Genomic DNA, 18,333 nt, shown 5'->3' on the forward strand with positions numbered 1-18,333 from the left:
CATTGACCATCAGCGGTGGAAATGAGCAGTACTGTATTATTATCTTGACAATATTAACATGCCGTAAATTATTATTTACTGTGACATATCGCTTTCCATTTCGTTTGAGCTTTCAAGCAGTACTGTACCGATAAATATGAGTTGCTCGATGAAAAATGCTTGAGCTTGTGAACGAATGAACCACGCAGCGGACTGCCATTAACGGAAATGGATAGAAATCATAGAATTGTGTGTATTGTTCCCGGGTTATAGTTTTAAGTACGAAAATTTGATATGGAGGATGGCAAGGATAGGGGCTTGTTAGAGCATTTCTCGTGGCGGTACTGTACAATGGTAGGATCACGAAGACAGCCGAGATCGTACATTGACGCATACCAACGAGTGAATGGGCCGTTTCCGGTAAATGATGGGGTTCCCTCTCACTCATCTGCCATTTTAATAATACGCGTTATGAGCGGATGTGGCAGCAGTTGGTGAGCAGCCGGGTCGGTCGAGTCTGTTTCATTCAACAGGTATTCAGTATTACCGCGGCTGTTTGTATGCTGAGTTCAGTGGATGGGTACATGGTTATTGTTGGGTGAAAGTGTTTTTGCTTTGAAAAACTGCTCATGTCCAGCTGACAAGCCGTTGATAGTCATTATAAAGGTGTCGAATACAAATATGTTTTAAGAGCAGTGTAAATATTGATATTTATCGTTGATGATACTTGGATAATCAAAGTTTGCTTGTGGCGTAATGCGTTGTATGCTGCGGCTGGATTACGTTATTTCTGTAGCCCAATGCGGCTTAATTGGTTGGGAGGATCCGGTGCCGCATCATCTATGTTCGCCAATTAACCGGTGACACTCTTCGCCATAATGCGAGAATCAATCTTTTTGTTTTCATGTTGTTGTGTCTTATTATCCTTTTGCTCAAATTCAGGTAATATTAAACGTATTAACGTGATGGAAACGAGAAACGAGATGGTTATGGAAACGAGATTTGCAATACTTTTCATTAATTTCTGTCGCAGTGTATTTGATTGTTCGACGTTATTTATAAAGCTGGTTGTTTTTTATGTTCTCTGCGGCTTAGTGTTGTTTGGCCTTCAACATTTCCGACTTATGTATTAGCTGCATCACTTAAACTATTATTGTTTTAAAATATAGATAGATATGCGCAAGCTCATACATTATACTTCTCTGGTGTGCATCTAGTGCACGTAAAAGGTCATCAGCTAGGTTGGCGTCATCTGTGGCAGTTAATGGAGATGTGTACCGAAAAATACTGGATGTGCCTGTTATTATAGTCTTAAATTTCGTGTTGTATATTAAAGGCATGATAACATTAATGGAAAGTTTGTAAAACTAACATGCTGCCCATTGAAAAATGATTTTCTAGTATCTGCTCAAAATTTACCGGACACTGGTAATCAGCCAACGCCATGCGTGGACTCTGCCGGCAACGTTTATTCCCCGGGCGCCGTTGTGCCGCTGCATCATCCCTGCCGCCAGTGCGTGTGCGGTGCCAAAGGGAACATCTTATGCGAATCCTTGAACAAAATCACAGAATGCCGACCCCCACCGGATGCTCCGTGCCGCAATATTAGCGGACATGTCTGCTGCGAACGGAGTTTCGCTTGCGACCGTGAGTGCAGCGTTGCTGTCTGTTCTGATAAAATTGATCTGTAATGTGACCGATGGTCGATTACATAATGTAGTAATGGAGAAGAACGCAAGCGCGACACTGGAAATTTATACGATGTCACAATGACGTAAAATTGGATGACATTGATGATTTGTCTCATCTGTGGAAAATTAAATGTGTAGCGAAAATTCTTGCAAAACTGTCGTTCAGTAACATTTTTGTACAAATTTGGTATCGATTTGCTGTTTTGCGAGTAGTTGTGATTTTTGAGATCTTTTTGCTTTTGGTAACAGTACAACAAAAAATCAAAGTCGGTAACATATACGCAACGTCCTGCACATGCGAGTCAGCCTACTGGGTGTTCTCAGCCTTTGGAATCATGTAAAGAAATGCCTTTTAATGCAGGTTTAGCGATTTGCCTAGTCGGAGGAGCGGTATACAGGGCAGGCGATTCAATGAAAAACGGGAACGAGAAATGCCAGGATTGCCGTTGTGGATCCAATGGAAAGGTCATTTGTGAGGCTGCAGCCCACTGTGGGAGGCCTGCGTGGATTGCTGAACTGGGTGGGAATGATTGCACGCCGGTATATTCGGGCAAGGAATGCTGCCCCTCGGACTATCTGTGCAGTAAGTAAACTTTTTCTAATGGTTCTTTTTAGAGAGTAAAAAAAGGCTCGGCAGGTAGTTCCTTCCTATTCCTATCTTCTGTATAGCTTTGTTAACTTGCTTAAGATTGTTGGTCCTCAACATGCATGTACAACTTGTGTGACCTTTTCTTATTTGCAGAGTGCACAATATTCAATGAGACACTCCTCAGCACAGGTCCCCGGAGCGTTGCACGCTGCTCAGCCTGCTCGTGTTCAAAGTCGACCGGTGTCAGCAGCTGTCAGCCGGTCGCCTGCAAATTACCGTATAAATTTTCGGATAAATGCCGTGCCATTTATCGTGGTGATGACTGTTGTCCTGTTGACTACGATTGTCCGGGGAGTGCCGTTAAAAGTGGTGCTGGAATGAAGTACCATCAGAATCTGGAGGCTCCCATCAAGCAGTACGCTTCCACGTCCATCAATGCCGCACAGCGGTATATCGACGGCGGTCGTGATCAGTACGATATTCTGCCGTACGGGCTACCACTGGTCAGTAATACAACGGGACCGCTGGGACGATCGGACGATATGCCACCGCCGACAACGGAAAAGGTGGAAATTGTACCAACTGCCACAGTGACTACAACGCGGGACACCACAACGGTGGAAATGACGACGGAAACTTCGAAGCGCCCGGTGGAGAAGAATATGCGCTTGATATCCATTCCTATCGGGGGAATTGAAGTGGTTCCGAAAAGTGGGCGTAATTCATCGGGGGTGTTTGTTACTGTCAAAGGTGAAGTTGCGGAGGTGAATGGCACGGTGAAGAATCCTTCACCGCCGCAGCCGGAGACAAAAACCACGCAGGATCCGTTGCTGCGTGTCTTCCAAAAAGTCGCCGAGAAAATTACCCGAACGACGCCCCCGGTGAGCGATAGTCCGGACATACTGCGCTACGATGTGTCGGCGCTGATAACCGATACGACTCGCAGTTCACCGGAAGTCATGAATAAAATATGGACAACGGTGGCATCGACACCGACTCCCGAAGTATCGCTAAGCACCTCGACGGTCACAACGACGCCCCCGCCTAGCCATCGAACGGATGCAGCCACCACGGAGATAGCGGAGAAGAATGACAAGGGAAGCGGTCACTCGACGGTGGAGGATGTCGAATCGTCCACGACTGGGATGACCACTTTGCCGGCGGTGTCAAGTTCAAGTGAAAGCACAACTAGGTAAGTCGGTTGTATGTTGCTCTGCGATGTATATCAGGTGTCTGTTTAGATGGATTATCAATTGTTTATGGTCTTCGAGTGTATGATAGGACGAACCGGTAGCATAATAAGACAGACTAAGGAGAATAAGTATCTCTAATATCGTATACCATACACGAGTGACTCCAGATATGCAAAGGATTTGCTACACGATTTGTTTGACGAATTCGAACAATGATTCGCAAAATTTTCTTTCACTTTAGCATTTGTATTTGAAGCATGATTTTAGTTAAATTTAGCTAAACTGGTAATATGTCTAACCGTGAATCTTGTTGTTTTTGCAGTACTGTGAACACGAGCACCAAGAATCTTGAGAGCGATACCATCGCAGCAATTTCGATAACAACCGGCCACGCGGATGGTAAAACTGTGTCCAATTTGTCTGCTGAAAATACCACAGCAGACGTTCTTTCTGGCTCGTCCTTTTGGAAATCCCCAACGAATTTCAATCGCGGCGCCTTGGGTCTCACGGGAAATTTAACGCGTCATCACACCGACGCCGCATACTCTATGAGTTCAGCGGATGCGGGCTTTTTAGCCGATGACTTGTCGTACAAACTGTTCAGTGTCAATTTCTTCCGAGTCCCGCTCGGCGAGACATCCGCAGCAGCGCGCAGTGCCAAATCCCTGTTGCTTTCCGATGCGGAGATGGCTGCGAACGCTACCTTGAACTCGACCGAGACGACCAGTTCGGATTTCATCGCACCACAAGGTCAGCCGGCGGCCGGATTACCGCTGATCAATGCAACCGCCGCCAATGTGACCAGCAGCAGCAACGATACAGCGAGCAGCACTGAACTTGATCTACTGGCGGCGGCAGACTCCAGTCAACTGGCTAACGTTACACTGCCACCTGATTTCCAGGTGGTGACGTTCGGATCAATGCCTCGTCCCAACCGGCCGAAATCCGCCGGTCAACTGCTGCCGCCCATGATGCCGGGGCTGGGTGGGCCCGGTGGTCCCCTCCTGCCGTTCATGACCGAAGTGGAGTTCAAAGGCTTTGGCATGATGCCGGAGATAGAATTGAAGCCGTTGGGCGGCGGGGATTTAGCGGGATTAGCAGGGATGGCCGCCATGTTAGGCGGTGGCGGTGGCCCTCCGGGGCCGTCCATTGGCGGGCAGTTGGCGGGGGCGCCGCCGCAACCTCAACCACAACTTGGCAATCCGGTCAATCGTCTGGCTGCGGCCGTTGCTGCGCAGGATGCCATGGAGGAACTGGCGGAAGGCGGAACCGGTGACGGTGCCCTGGCGCTGGCAGCTGCTATGATGCAGAGTCCAAATCGTCCCATGGCGGCCAAGTTAGTGGAGAACACGAAAATGGGGTTCATTACAACGCCAGTTCCAACCGTGGCGATAGTGTTCCCCAACGGCTCGATGGATACCGCCACAGCGAAGTCCCCCATAGGTCGCATGGTAGCGGCAGAAAGCGGTTCTCCATCACAAACCGGCCAACCCTTGGCCCATTATAACTCCATGTTCGGCTCACAAAATCATCACTTTCAGTATCCGACTATGTCCAATCCGTGGTCCAATCCGATCTTTACCGGCGCAGCCAGCAATCCACAGCCGACAACCACCACCGATAAACCGGCCCCGACGAAGGATCCGTTTCCCTTTGAAGCGGTAGTTGATGTTCTGGAAGAGGGACGCGGACCGGCGTTGACCCAATTGTTGGGGGCGTTGCACTATATGGGTCGGCCGTCACCGATGATGCCGCCAGCATACGGGATGATGCCGCAAGCGCGATCTTTTGGCGGGATGCATATGGGTGGTATGCAGCGCAGCAGTTACTTCCCCAATTACCAGTCTAACGGGTTTGGGCTGGAAGGGTTAGGGGCACTAGGTATGCTGCCCTTTAGCTTGTTTGGAGGCGCGCTATCGGAACCGACGCCGAAGACAGGGCGGGTCCCTGTGGCGAAATCCAGTCAGGCAGCGCAACCGGAAGGTACTCCAGCGCAGCCCCAGCGACGTCTGAATCCGGGAATGAACGCTGGATCAGAAAATACCAGTCCACTACGACCGATGTACAAGGTGGGCTCGACGATGACGGAATCGCCGTTGGAGGGCGCAGTACAACCAATGTCGTCGGGCGTCATGGGACAGCCGGCTCCGCTGATTGCGGCCATGCAGCTGGGATTATTTGAGCGCTGATAATTATTTAATTTTCCTATTTCTTTTGAATGCGATGTCTGTGTTGAGAGTTCCTAAAAAATTTCGTACTACGGACAATTTTTAGAAAAACAAGAATTTAAAATGCATGCTTAATGCAGTCTTGTAATAAACGTGTAGAAAATGTGTGTGTGAAAATCAACATTAATATCCTCCTGTTGATCTGTTTGTGCTAGGGTGACTTTTGTGCATGCTATTACCGTAATCTTCATTCACTTCTCGCTTCCATAAAAACTTAGGCTGGATCTAATGATACCTTCTGCAATGAACTACACAATTTTCAGAAAATATACAAGTTTGCATTAAGCAGCGTAGGGCAAAGCTGAACAACCCGAGAACTGAAACACAGCCTTTAAAGATGGAATGTTAACAGAAAAAAGCAGACCATAAAAAAGGCAACAAAAAACTAGGCGCTATATGTTTTAACTTTAAGCTCAATAACGCTGCGGCAGATTGGGCATGCTTTCAGATTTTTCGCGCACCCTTCACAAGCAACCATGTGACCACACGGAACGAATGTGATATTCTTAGGAAGATCTTCACAGATTCGGCAGGCATTAGCATCACGAGGGACGCTCATCTCCAGATCACCCGACACTAAACACGCACAAAGCAAATCACTCAAACAGTCGAAAAACAAACATTGTGCATGAATCTTACTAAGTCTGTCCAGATCCTGGATACGGCTTGTCTTCCCGTACGCAAGAGCCAAGGTCACAGTAATACATGAATCCTTCGCAATGGAGCGTGCACCCTCAAGGAACTGGATTAGTAATTCCCACTCAGCTAAATACGTAACCTTAAATTTTCGCAAATTTTTTCACACTGCACTTGATTACCGAAAGCATCGTCGGAATGCACCATGGAACAAACCCAGTTGTAGTCCGTAAAACAACCGGCATCCACAAAATAGCGCAAGGCATACACTAGTTCGCCGTTTTTCATATATGTTAGGCCAACTGCAGCTAACATTTTCGGATCTCGACTCAAATCCGCCAACTCTTTCATCGTGCCTAAATCCATGTCTTTTTGAGACGACAACAACTGCAATGAAACATTTTACGAACACACAGCTTTCTAACACCCACAGTCGTCTTTAGCAGTCCAACCTGTGCTGCCTGATTCCAACACTTTCCTCTGATAAAAACCTTCTTTGCAATTCGCAGCATCCCTGCTTCTTGAAGGACCGAACCCACTACACCGGGATCGTATGAATATAATTGTTCACCGTACATTATCTCCATCTGTTCTTCCGATAATTCTCCATTCAAAAGCGATCTGAGCGACCACAATTGCAAAAACCTAGAAACCATCAAGCGACAATTTAGAAATGCGACGCTCTTATGCAAGGATGTTACTCACTGAACTTGCTCCGGGGCATAGTGTTTTCTGAACAGTTTCCGGATTAATGCTTGTGTTTCCGATATCAGCTCAGTTTTGCCAATAACTGGGACAAGTACGGAAACATCTTCGAAAACATCGTAGATTGCGTTTTCGTCTCCCTCGGTCATTTCTAACATTGTGGTCAGAAGGTCCAACCGGAATCGATTATCGGCGCTTAAAACCTTGTCCCACAAATTTTCACTGCGTGACTTTAAAAGGTGACTCAATTGACGGCGGTACGAACCCAACTGGCCACTAACCTAAACCAACGGAAAGTTACAACTGGATCGCAGACGCAGCTGGACAAGTAACTCATACTCGGATGAAGTGTTCACTGAGATTCCGCTCTTCATAAATTGTCAGGGCTATGGAGAAATCATTCTGTTCCTCACACCACTGACCGATGGCAACCGCATCATATAATTTATTATTTCTAAAATGGAGAAATCTTTCAACAATGACAGCACATGTTCTGTGTATACATCACTCTTCCACACAGTAACTTTTGCTTAAAATTATCCTAAAACAGGACTTCAATATTATGGTTTCAGACCTGAGGAACGGATATAACTTTTCAAGGTGTTTCCGTTCGATGTAAAGCTTGGCCAAACGAGAATGTACAGCTGGGTCTGTGACACCCTTTGCAACTAGGAATTCTAAAAACTTTCGCAAAGCAGCAATTCTGCAAAAAATCCAAGCGTCAAAACACGTACGCTAAAAATCTAAACTATTTTTTACGATATTTACTGGCTTTGGTCCTGCTCCAGTTCCTTCAAAATGCTATCCTGAACGGTTTGGAGCATGCCGGCGGTCAATCCAATATCGAAATTCACGTCCAATATCGTTAAATCATCGTTTAAGCCCAGTAAATATTTCAAAACTGACTCAAGCTGCGCGATGATTTCCTTGAAAACCAAGGAACACAGTTATTAGAACTTATAAAACAAATTCAACTGTCCCATAAATATTACAGCCAAAGAAAAATTTGGCCAAAAAACAGAAAACCCACCTCTCCAGGGAGCTCTCTTAACAGTGGCCGAAGTCGCACTGGAAGCCGATTCTTCAGCCGGTAGATGACCAATTGAATGAGCGAAGAGTTCTTAATGCAAAACGTCTCCAAAAGCGGATCAATAACAGCCGGCGGAGCGTTTTCCATGAGCAAGCAATCCAGTACAATTTTCGGATAAGGAGTTTTTATGTTGGAAACAAAATGTGTCAAAGCCTTCAGCTGATCAGTTTTCAATCCAGCCTAGATAATAAATGTTTTCGTATGCATTGTATGGTTTATGGCTGCAATACAGTCCAAATAAATCAAGAAAAAACGAAGATGTGGTTCAATACCTTGACATATCTGCTCACAGCACTTTCAGACATCTTGCCCGGCGAAAGTGTGTTTAAAAATAGAAACACTCCTGTAAAGGTTCAATAAAAAATAAAATATTTTTATCAGGTGGCAATACATTCTAACAACACGGCAGTATTATCACTTTAAGTACTGCACTCAAACCACTTCACAATCAAAACAATTAAGTACTCACTTTTCTCGTCCGAATGTTGCTCAAAAATTGTAACAACCTTATCAACGCCGACCTTTTCGCCAACTTTTGCAGCAAAATGGCTCAAAGGAAGGTGTGGTAAGCCATGTAGCCGTACTATGCATTCCCTAAGAACTTCAAGTGCCTGTGCGGCGGACAGATGGTCCATATTTAACTGGCAAAATGGAAGAAGCCTATCCAAACTGGAGCCGGAACGCAGAATAGCCAAAAATACAGACATAAACACATCGTTCGGTAATGAGCTACTATGCGCCAAAGCGTATCGCACTGCTGCATCTGGCATATTCTTCTCCAACAAGAGGGGAATGATACTAGAATAGGTTGCAGTTATCTGGATAACCTAAGATATAATTCAAATTCATCACCTGTAAACCCTCTTTTCAGGTAGAAAGTGAATAATATTATAAACCATTTAATTTCTCACCTGTCCCTCGTTATTCACAACAGTAACTCCTCTTTTCGATCGTACCACATCCAAAATGCAGTCAGTAGCAGAATCATTAAGTTTCACAGACTTCAGATGGCACATGCCCCGGAAATCAAATATATGGACGTATCCCCTTTTAGTGACTACAAACGCTAAAGTTTCGCTAGCGTGACTACTTATCTGTAACGAAAATCAAGCAGTGTAAGAGTAAGAAACCAAAAACATCGACATCTTCAAGTTCTAACCTTCACAGCAACTGGGAAATCTTTTTCAATCCCATTTTCGTCAACAGGATATTTCAATTCGGCGAAATTCCTAATATTACATTTCACAGCAGCAGCGGGTTGTTCTACGCAGTCCACTTCAACGCATTTTAAAAGGATACATGTCATATCCACACTCGTATCGGCAACAAGTATCTGCTGCAAACGGCTGGCTTCATTTACAAAAGCACCAGCAAATCCGCTGACTTTGCCGGAAACTGATTGTTTCACGTTGAACACTTCCAATGAGCCTTTGGCGTGATCGACCTAAAAATCCAAAAGTACTCGTATGTACCATCGCACATGTTTTCTCCTCATTCCTTACATCCAGCTGGACGGCGGCCACAAAAGACCAGTTCCTTGCCTGGCTCTGCTGGTAATCAGTTATCGTATGATTTTTCACAAAAGTCTCCGACAACTGTAATTTGGCGCTGGCCTTTCCTGTCATATCCACGTGGAAGATTTCCCGCCCGGGGATGACTACAATACGATTATCGTCCAGCCATCCCGTGAACTGTATCGGCCACCGCCCATTGCTGACCGTCAGATCGTTTCCCGCATCAAAACCAGCGGCACCCGTTATCCATACCACATTGCCGGCATCTGCAGAAATACCTCATAAAACTAACGATAAGCTTAAGTACAACATTACCGTATAAACTTATCATATCGGACGAGCTATCAATGACCTATCAACATACTTATCAACAACACGCGATTGCGTCGTTTAACACAGCACATTTTCAAGTTTCAAGGTTAATTAATGCGTCTGCAGAGTGCAGACTGGTATCGTGGTATGTCATACACAAGTCACCGAAACTGATCAATGTGGATCACGTGCAAATTAATCCACCGTTAGACAACATCCGAACTCCGAATACCGTAATTATCGAATTATAAGCCCTGGGTCATAAATATTTAGTATTTTTAGGTGTTTTTAACAATTATCTCACTCTGCATTATGCATAATTTCCCGTTGGGACTGCGAGTGGCGCTGACGATGCGTCCGTCCATTCCGTGCCGCTTGTACACGACCGTGAAGACTTGCGATCCCTTGCCGCCAGCCAGATCGATATAGGTCACCGAGGGGCTTGACCACAGACCGCCCTGATCGCACACCGTGATGTATCGGTCGGATGTCATTGTTACGCACTTGCCGCTCATCCATTTCGATTGCGTTAATGCGGGAATCTGCAAAAAAAACGAACATACCACCACTGTTATATAACAATCACAACTGCAACCAAATGAATTAAATTATGGTAACAGTTCAAAGTGCGCCAGTAAACACGCTGTTTGACTCTGTGATGTACAGTACATACTTCGGCAATGGTCTTGAAAGTCAACAGCGAATTTGTAGAATCTGTGGCCATTGCGAATTTGATCTAGGTGTCCCAACAGCTTGCTGCAATCTGAATCCAAATCATGCAAACGTTCGGCGCGCTGCAACGACATAACCGACATTTGACGATTATCATAGCATTCATAATAATTACGCCTCACAATGAAAAATGTAAAAGGCGTCCTAACGCAATAAATGACACTTATTTTTAGAGTTACCAGAATGCTGACAACTTTTTCCATTCGAAAGGAAAGCTATGGAATGCACGCCATGCAGTAATGCGTGCAACATCACTATAAACTGAATACAGCAACAGGTTTCCGGATCTACTCTGCGCACCAATGGCACCAAATCCACAAATTCCTCACATGTCACAACTCACAAGACGCTAACCAGCTGGTTGATAATACATTTTGTTCAGTCATCGCAACATTGGCTACAGAACTCGATAAATCGGAGATCTTAATTAATCAAAGTTATCATTCCTCGAAAAACAAAGCGCAGATGGTATAACGTTCCACGCTGTTTCCGAAACTAGCACACATGACAAAGTGACAATCGAGGCAAGTCAGTTTGTGCCGCATGTTTGGAAAACAAACGCCATGGTCTGTCTGTGCAAACGCGCTGTGATCAGCAGCTAAACAGCTTGTTCAAATTTTACAGCAATTAACCTATGGCCTCTACAGATAGCAGTACCGCCCCATGGCGGCTGCTCCGTATAACTGTCTGCTCGGCTACGGCCGCTACGCAGCCGACGCTGACTGGTGAGTGTCTCTTATTAAAAAGTAAGTACAGTACTTATTAGATGTTTTGATTTCAAATATCTGTTAGTATTTTAATTTTTCTGTTTGTTCAGCTTAAAAGTTAAAAGAGCTTACTAATCGGAAAGCTCGATGCGTTTTGACGGATCATGCAATTTATCGTAAGATCCTATTGAGATTAATAACCATTTATCCATAAACCTGTGTGCTTGGATCGCAGTTATGGAGAGCAGTTCAAATTCGGATACGAGTCCGAGCAAACCAAAATCTCCGTATGTCTATCGTCCTTGTCGGACCAAGTTGCGCGCATGCATAACGCCGGCGGACATCCATTCCATCGACAATGCGATGCGCCTTCTCGTCCGCCATCCCAAAAACCGCCACGCGATCGTGTTTGATGATGCTCAGCTGAGTGGCGACGCGGTGGTGAAGAAGGCTGTCAAGCACCTTGTAGACTGGATCGTCTCCAGTGAAAAGCGCCAGCTGAATTCCAGAATTCCCTTTTACCTTAATCCGCTGTATGGAAAACTTAGTGCGCAAGGAAACACTCCGGAATGTGACCGCAAATTCATTTATTGTGCGGCTGTGTATCGACTGCTCCGAGCTGCTCTCCCGGAGATCGCTGACGATATCGGTTTCCATTTTACGGAATGGATCTGTCATTTTCCCGATGTGGACAGTATCCGCCGGTTCGATTCCACCGCAGCAGACGGGGACCAAGCAATAAAAGAACAACTTTTACGGATTCCCCTGCTTTCGAGGTCGGAAGATGAATTTGCGAGGTATTTGGGGGTGATGAAAGATCTCAACCGGTTGTCGTGGGAAATTCTGCCCATCGACGAAATGCGCTCTGATACTTCGCGAAACCCTACGAATTCTGCTCAGAAGTTTGCGATGGATCTCGTAGCGCCGCAGATCTTACTAGAAGATTGGAATGTTATTCGTATGTTGTCTAGAATTGGTCGAATCACCGCGGATGTTAAGTCACTGCCAGTGAGGGAATATTTCGAAACGACTCTGGAATCCTTGAAATCTCAAGGTTCGTTTATGGGTTTAAGCACTCTTTAAAATTTTTTCTTGAGCTGAGAAAATTTAAAAAAATTGTTTAAAATAAATTAAAATTGTTTAGATCAAGAAAATTATGAAGGCAGTCCTTGTCTTACAGACCGTTACACTTTACAAGGCCGTGGAATGATTTAGCTAATTTCTTCTTTTTGTTACCGGACTTGGACGGACTTAGGCCCATCAACTTGACTTCCAGTTATCATACTGTTTCATTAGCAGTCGCGTCTTATTTTTAGATCCTACGCGTATTGCTGATATCGAAGACGGAGTCCGGACCGTGGCCACCAAAATCTGCACAGAAACGGAGCCGTCGTGCGCCGACTGCCCACTCAAGTCGATATGCAATGCGTACAAGCAGTACGTTTCGCAAGCATCCTTTCTGTCTCTGTTCGTTCGGGCACCGCAGTACCTGATGTTCTCCCTGGAGAAGACCTGTCAAGACGGTAAAGAGTGTCTTTTGTGCTCAGTGGTTCCGGATAGCCGGATTACAAAGGGATCCGCTAGTATTTCCGGAGTAACCGCTTATCCCTGTCAGAATCCGAAGAAGCGACTGCATCGTGGGATTTGTATTGTGGAAGACCCGGAAACGCCGTCATACTTTTTTCCTTGGGATAACTCTACGAATTTTGGGAACGGCTTCGACCGAGTGCGCTTATTGCACGTGCCCATTCCTTCTGATGTAAGTTTTGTGGCATACAAATCACGCAGATCATTCCAAAAAAATTAGCCTTATTTTGTAGATGGCTGCATCTTCGGAAAAATCCCTTAGCGTTGTCCGCGAATCTGTGCAGGCTTTACTGCAGTCTGCCACGGAGATTGCGATCAAGCGGATCCCACAGTATGATTACGTTGATGAAACTGGCGAGGATGATGTTCTGATTTCTTATTTCTACCATGTCCGGGTTGCGAAATCCACATGTCCAGCCAGTATTTGTAGAGTGGGACGCTGGAAAGAGGCTAATGATGTGGAAATTCTAAAACGCGATTTTCACCCTGACTTTTGGAAAGACTTCAGCCGCTACGTTTATTATCAGCAAATTTCGACGTCCGAGAGAAAAAATAAGATTAAGGGCAAAAAAATGGCTGATATTCCTGAAAATGCCAAGCTGAGAGCGTTGTACGAGGCTGCCATGAAAAAACTTGGCACAGTTCGATATCCTGATTAGGACAGTAGGAAGACGGAAACTGATTGCATCGCACCTTCATGAAATTCTTCATCTGTGATAACTGTTTTTACATGTTGTACTGTATTAGTTAAATTTAAATTTTGGAAATCAACAGTTTGGATTGTAAACGCGGCTGCGCGCTTCTCTTTGGAAACAGTTAGCTGCTTGTACCGTTTTACTGTTTTTCGGAATGCCGGTTCGAAGCCAAAAGAAGTACTTAACAACAATTAATGAGAAGTTCAGAATGGCCGGGTTACCATAACGATAATAACGGGCTTTCCAAAGTATAGCTTAAAGAAAGTTTTGCTGCACGCAAAGCCTCACTTGGAACGAATTTGTTTTCATTTTCCTGTTAGTACTAAATGGCACTAGTATTTGGGAGAAGCATAAGATATCGCAGTGAGTTTTAATACGTACCGGAAGTGCGCGGCGTACTCATTTGAGCATCCTCGGTTCACAAATCGATCGATGTGGTCAAAACCTGCAATGGCTACGAAAATCACTGATACAGTGGCAAGAAATGTCGCAGTTGCGGATCAGTCTTCTTTTCTTATAGTCAAGGCTTTGGGACCATTGTCTTTTGTGGTGCATGATGTGACCCTTAATGAGGAGGAAAAGGTACATAGGAGTAGATGTCACTTGCTGTTAGACCATTATTTTATTTTCCGTATTTCTGAGTCGCGCGGACTGTACAATACTTGAAATACACACATACCATTTTGGTGTGATATAATCACTAATCAGTCACATTTTTATTATTGAACAACGTTGAACGCACTCAACGCAGCAACATTAAGAGCGCAGTAACGGAATACGTGTTCTTGTGAGGTCACAATCGGCGAAAGGAATCACTGCACTTGCAAAACCTACAAAACCATGCCGCATGAATCTTGTGAGCATATTTGTTGGATTCTCATCAAGAAGTTCAAGGTCCACCCTAAAGACGAAAGCAAGTAGCCTATGCCGGTAATCAAACTCCATTAACAAAAAACGTTTATTGTAGTGCTATTTCAGAGTGGTCTAAGCGAGACAAGCCTACGCTCCTTGTTCAATAAGGACTATGTATCCCAAGGGAAATCGAACACTCTTGTGGAGAAAGCACCTCGAAAATCAACCCATGGGAATACAGGTTTAAGGGTTCTAACACGTGACGATGAGTGTCCGATCTGTTTCGACAAGTTCTTCCAGTCTTCGAAGGGAGTCACGCAGTGCCAGTAAGTCAATCTGGGCCTAATAACTCCAAAATAAGGAAATGTTGATCATTACTAATATATTCGTTGGATGCAGAACCTGCAAGAATTACGTTCACATTCCCTGTCGTGACCTTTGGAAACGCAACGGCGATGCCGATACCAAAGACCGGTGTCCGTATTGTCGCGGGCATTTCGGTGCCAGCGCGCCGATTCCCAATCGTTGCGTTCCGTGGCGAAAAAACAAAACCATCCCAACTTCGAAATCGGATTCACTCGATCCCCGAATAACTATTCCCGAGCCATCGAAGACAGATTTTGTCGACTGTCTGCAAGGGCTATCGCTCCAGCACGTCAGTGACCAACAGTATCTGTCGCCGATGCAGTCAAGCGATTTCGTACTGACGAGCAGTGCTTTCAAGCCTCAAATTCGCCTCCACAACAGCATTCCCCTATCAAGATCGCAAAATGCTGCCGTGCGCCCGAGAACACTGGGCGTCGCTGGAAAAGGATTGGCCCAATTTAATTCCACGCAGAAAGTGGTCGGTCCAATTCTGGAGGCAAGGAAACTCTCAAAAACGATTCCCAAGCGAAGTCAGAGCCAGAAACTGCTGCTGGACAAGACTGTCGCAGCCATCCGTTTTGTGCAACAGGTGGGGAACAAAGGACAGGCAGTTGTGGAAAAAACCTTTACGCAACTGGCCCATGCTCTGCAAATGCAGAATGCCGCAGAAGACACGCGCGCAAGGATCACACGAAGTGCTTCCGGTAGTGTAATGAGGAATTAGAACGGAAAACTACTGATGGAAAAGAGTTTCTAAATATTTCTACGCAATGAATACACTCAATGCAGGAGTTTACTATCACAATTATTTCTACAAAACACGAGCGTTCTTCGTTCATATTCAAAACGGTGCATATATAGTATGCTTTATGGACCATCTGCTTTTGTCAGCAAACTTGGAGCTAACAAGTAAAAACTATAAAACCAATCAATAAACAATGAAAAGTTACGACAAACGATGTATCACGGCGTGCTCATCAAACTTGCGCAAATTGTGCAGATTTTCCCACCATTCAAACAGCTGACTTTGGCATATTAAGCGGAACCAAGGTGTCAGGTGAATTTTACCGGCTTTGTCTTCCTCTAAAAAATGCACCATTACTCGAAACAAACACGGAAAACGGCTACTCACAATACCTACCCATCATGTTTTTGAGCGCTTCCGGTGTGACGTATCGCACCGACTTGACTTCATTGGGATTGGGCACCAGATCGACATCCTTCTGCAGGAACAGAATGTAGTCAATCTCGTGTTCGCCCCACTTTCCATCGGATGCGGCCTGGTAGTGAATGCGCGTAAGATAGTGGAACTCTTCCCAGGGCACCTGCTCCAGAGGAATGCCCAGTTCCTGCTCCAGTTTCCGCTGAGCAGCTTTCTTCACACCGCGCGCTTCTGTTTCGTCCATTTCGCGGTTGACAGCCAACGGATGACTGCAGCAGGTGTTGGTGAACATCCCCGGAAAAGTGATTTTGGCATCAGAACGCTGTTGTAACAGCAGTTCCCCGCGTTTGTTGAACAGAAACACGCTAAATGCGCGGTGAAGACGGCCTACAGTCGCACAATAATCACTAACTTAACGCGTGAAGTTATATAAATCTTTATATTACATAAGAATTCATCTGAAAATTCTGGTTAATAAATCTTTTAAGATACGGCACAAAGTAGGGGACATATGCAGCATTTAACAGTGCCAACCTGATTTTACGGCATGTTATTTATGCATTACAATTGTGCCAATTACTGTATCTGATCAGACTGTACTAGTACTTATTCAACTTATGTACGTAGATTCAGAAACATCGTAGAACACTGCAGAATTATAAAATTAGGAGAACTGACAGGTTTACATAAATCAAAATCTTCCTGACCACTGTTCACAACTACTTACAGATTCCATTTTCCAGTAAATGGCAATCCTTTTTCGTAGCCGCACCTATGTTTTGGTCATTCTGATCGACCAGAATGCAGACTTCGTTGAGCAAAGCTTCCTGAACAGGATCCAGCGTTTCCGGCATGTTATTGCTCTTTGGCACAACCATCTTCAACGAACTCGCCAAAAGATGGGTAGAAGCAAACCTACATCGAAGCAAACCTACATTCCGGATTTCAGCAGAATCAAATCACTAAACCCTTCATACATTCAAACTGCTACAGTGTAATATTGCTCAGTATCTGAGTATATCAAAATAAATCAGCGCACCAAAAGTAAAACCGTACCGTCTTGCCAGCGATGGCGTGCAAGCGTCGACTGAGGGGCTGGATACTGTTCTTCGAGGTGAGGGAACTGCAAATGGACTACGAAAAACCTGTCGCCACAGCATTTCCCTGATCAAAACTTATACGCGAACATTGGCCTTTTAGCAGGGAAGCGAGCCAAGATAAAACAAACGATAGCGATTCAAGGCAGATCGTGGACACGAGGTCCATACATGTTGCAGCTTGCGACTGGCGAATATCACGCCACTTTCCGATTGGCGTCTGGATTATAGGTTTCCATACAAAAGCGACTTTGAATTTCCACAAGGAATTTATGAAGAACCAAGGCTAATTTTTCCTTCCGGAATTTTCGTAAAACATTTACTAGTATAAAGGTCGTAACCGCCCTTAGTTGCAAGCGAGCAAGCGTGTAAATTTTTCTTGTTGTAAAAAACTCGGTTGGGTAAGACTGCGTCACTGGAACAGGAGTAGTTGAGTTTACTCTTTTTTGTAGCTGTTGCATATGCTGTGGAAGGCTTCTCATTAGAGCTGCTCAGATATCAGTTTTTACCACCGCTACGATGCCGATATGATATCATTATTTTTATGCCGTTTGCGGAATTATGCCAATACAATATGTTATTTTTGAATGTTTTTCATTTTTGATTCCGTTAAAAAAAGTATAATATTCTTTGATCTTCGTACTGATGCATGCGTTCCAAGAAACTAAATTATGAATTTCGTAAGATGAAATGGTTTCTGGTTGGCAGAAAATTGCGTGTAAAAAGATAAAAGATGTATTTTTACAACGCGTAAATTTCTTCTAATTAACTTTTCACGTAAATCTTAATTCTAAAAATTAAAAATTAAAATTTTTGGGCACTACGCAGGAGGGGGGGGGAGGTTGAGACGCTTGAGCTAACCAAGCAAAAGGCAATTCAGATTTGTGTGTTGGCCGAAATATTTTTTGCGGTTACGCTCGCCATTGTAGAGCCGATTGTGAGTCAACAGTCGGCGTGATTGACTGGCATGAGTTTACCGCTATCCACCAGTCTGTCTAAGTTTCTCCGTGCTCCCGCACGCGACATCTTATTCCGTAATATGGATGATAATGCTGATCTAAATGATAATAACGACCCAGCGGGTCACACAGAAGCACTGCAACACGATCAGATGTGCCCACGCAAGCCAATGCGACTCGGGCACTACTAATATAAATACCCTATCGCCCATAGCCGTCCATTTCGCACCCGATTCTTT

General features: G+C 44.8%; 5 protein-coding genes across 11 annotated transcripts; 3 read left to right on the forward strand and 2 right to left on the reverse strand.

The window, feature by feature from the left end:
* Nucleotides 1-506: 506 nt before the first annotated feature.
* On the forward strand, nucleotides 507-5,915 carry LOC129586919 (uncharacterized). Its single transcript, XM_055480423.1, has 5 exons — nucleotides 507-921; nucleotides 1,381-1,626; nucleotides 2,032-2,253; nucleotides 2,413-3,451; nucleotides 3,775-5,915. The coding sequence occupies exons 1-5, from the start codon at nucleotides 858-860 to the stop codon at nucleotides 5,639-5,641; spliced, it is 3,438 nt and encodes a 1,145-aa protein (XP_055336398.1). The 5' UTR covers nucleotides 507-857; the 3' UTR covers nucleotides 5,642-5,915.
* On the reverse strand, nucleotides 5,842-14,260 carry LOC129586920 (clathrin heavy chain-like). Of its 6 annotated transcripts, none has more exons than XM_055480427.1 (17): nucleotides 14,040-14,260; nucleotides 10,611-10,731; nucleotides 10,242-10,479; nucleotides 9,614-9,891; nucleotides 9,271-9,555; nucleotides 9,023-9,205; nucleotides 8,581-8,938; nucleotides 8,384-8,454; nucleotides 8,052-8,291; nucleotides 7,790-7,947; nucleotides 7,596-7,724; nucleotides 7,361-7,475; nucleotides 7,022-7,302; nucleotides 6,769-6,961; nucleotides 6,499-6,703; nucleotides 6,320-6,445; nucleotides 5,842-6,256 (listed from the first exon to the last, which is right to left on the reverse strand). In XM_055480427.1, exons 2-17 carry the CDS (start codon nucleotides 10,659-10,661, stop codon nucleotides 6,066-6,068), a joined length of 3,102 nt encoding a protein of 1,033 aa, XP_055336402.1. In that variant the 5' UTR covers nucleotides 10,662-10,731; nucleotides 14,040-14,260; the 3' UTR covers nucleotides 5,842-6,065. The 6 variants fall into 6 exon arrangements, with proteins under 6 accessions (XP_055336402.1, XP_055336401.1, XP_055336400.1 ...); XM_055480426.1 differs by lacking the exon at nucleotides 14,040-14,260 and adding an exon at nucleotides 11,013-11,217; XM_055480425.1 differs by lacking the exon at nucleotides 14,040-14,260 and adding an exon at nucleotides 10,970-11,217.
* Nucleotides 11,437-13,838, forward strand: LOC129586921 (uncharacterized). The gene is made up of 3 exons (XM_055480431.1): nucleotides 11,437-12,430; nucleotides 12,693-13,135; nucleotides 13,197-13,838. The coding sequence occupies exons 1-3, from the start codon at nucleotides 11,614-11,616 to the stop codon at nucleotides 13,620-13,622; spliced, it is 1,686 nt and encodes a 561-aa protein (XP_055336406.1). The 5' UTR covers nucleotides 11,437-11,613; the 3' UTR covers nucleotides 13,623-13,838.
* LOC129586922 (E3 ubiquitin-protein ligase Zswim2-like) lies at nucleotides 13,940-15,832 on the forward strand. 2 transcript variants are annotated; one of them, XM_055480433.1, is made up of 4 exons: nucleotides 13,940-14,240; nucleotides 14,410-14,571; nucleotides 14,626-14,836; nucleotides 14,910-15,832. In XM_055480433.1, exons 2-4 carry the CDS (start codon nucleotides 14,499-14,501, stop codon nucleotides 15,598-15,600), a joined length of 975 nt encoding a protein of 324 aa, XP_055336408.1. In that variant the 5' UTR covers nucleotides 13,940-14,240; nucleotides 14,410-14,498; the 3' UTR covers nucleotides 15,601-15,832. The 2 variants fall into 2 exon arrangements, with proteins under 2 accessions (XP_055336408.1, XP_055336407.1); XM_055480432.1 differs by having other exon boundaries at nucleotides 14,451-14,571.
* LOC129586923 (isopentenyl-diphosphate Delta-isomerase 1-like) lies at nucleotides 15,622-17,525 on the reverse strand. The gene is made up of 4 exons (XM_055480434.1): nucleotides 17,095-17,525; nucleotides 16,766-16,953; nucleotides 16,018-16,425; nucleotides 15,622-15,959 (listed from the first exon to the last, which is right to left on the reverse strand). The coding sequence occupies exons 1-4, from the start codon at nucleotides 17,196-17,198 to the stop codon at nucleotides 15,823-15,825; spliced, it is 837 nt and encodes a 278-aa protein (XP_055336409.1). The 5' UTR covers nucleotides 17,199-17,525; the 3' UTR covers nucleotides 15,622-15,822.
* Nucleotides 17,526-18,333: the final 808 nt, after the last annotated feature.

This window comes from Paramacrobiotus metropolitanus, unplaced genomic scaffold (genome assembly GCF_019649055.1).
Source record: "Paramacrobiotus metropolitanus isolate TYO unplaced genomic scaffold, Prichtersi_v1.0 Parri_scaffold0000022, whole genome shotgun sequence".
NCBI classification, from domain to species: Eukaryota; Metazoa; Tardigrada; class Eutardigrada; order Parachela; family Macrobiotidae; genus Paramacrobiotus; species Paramacrobiotus metropolitanus.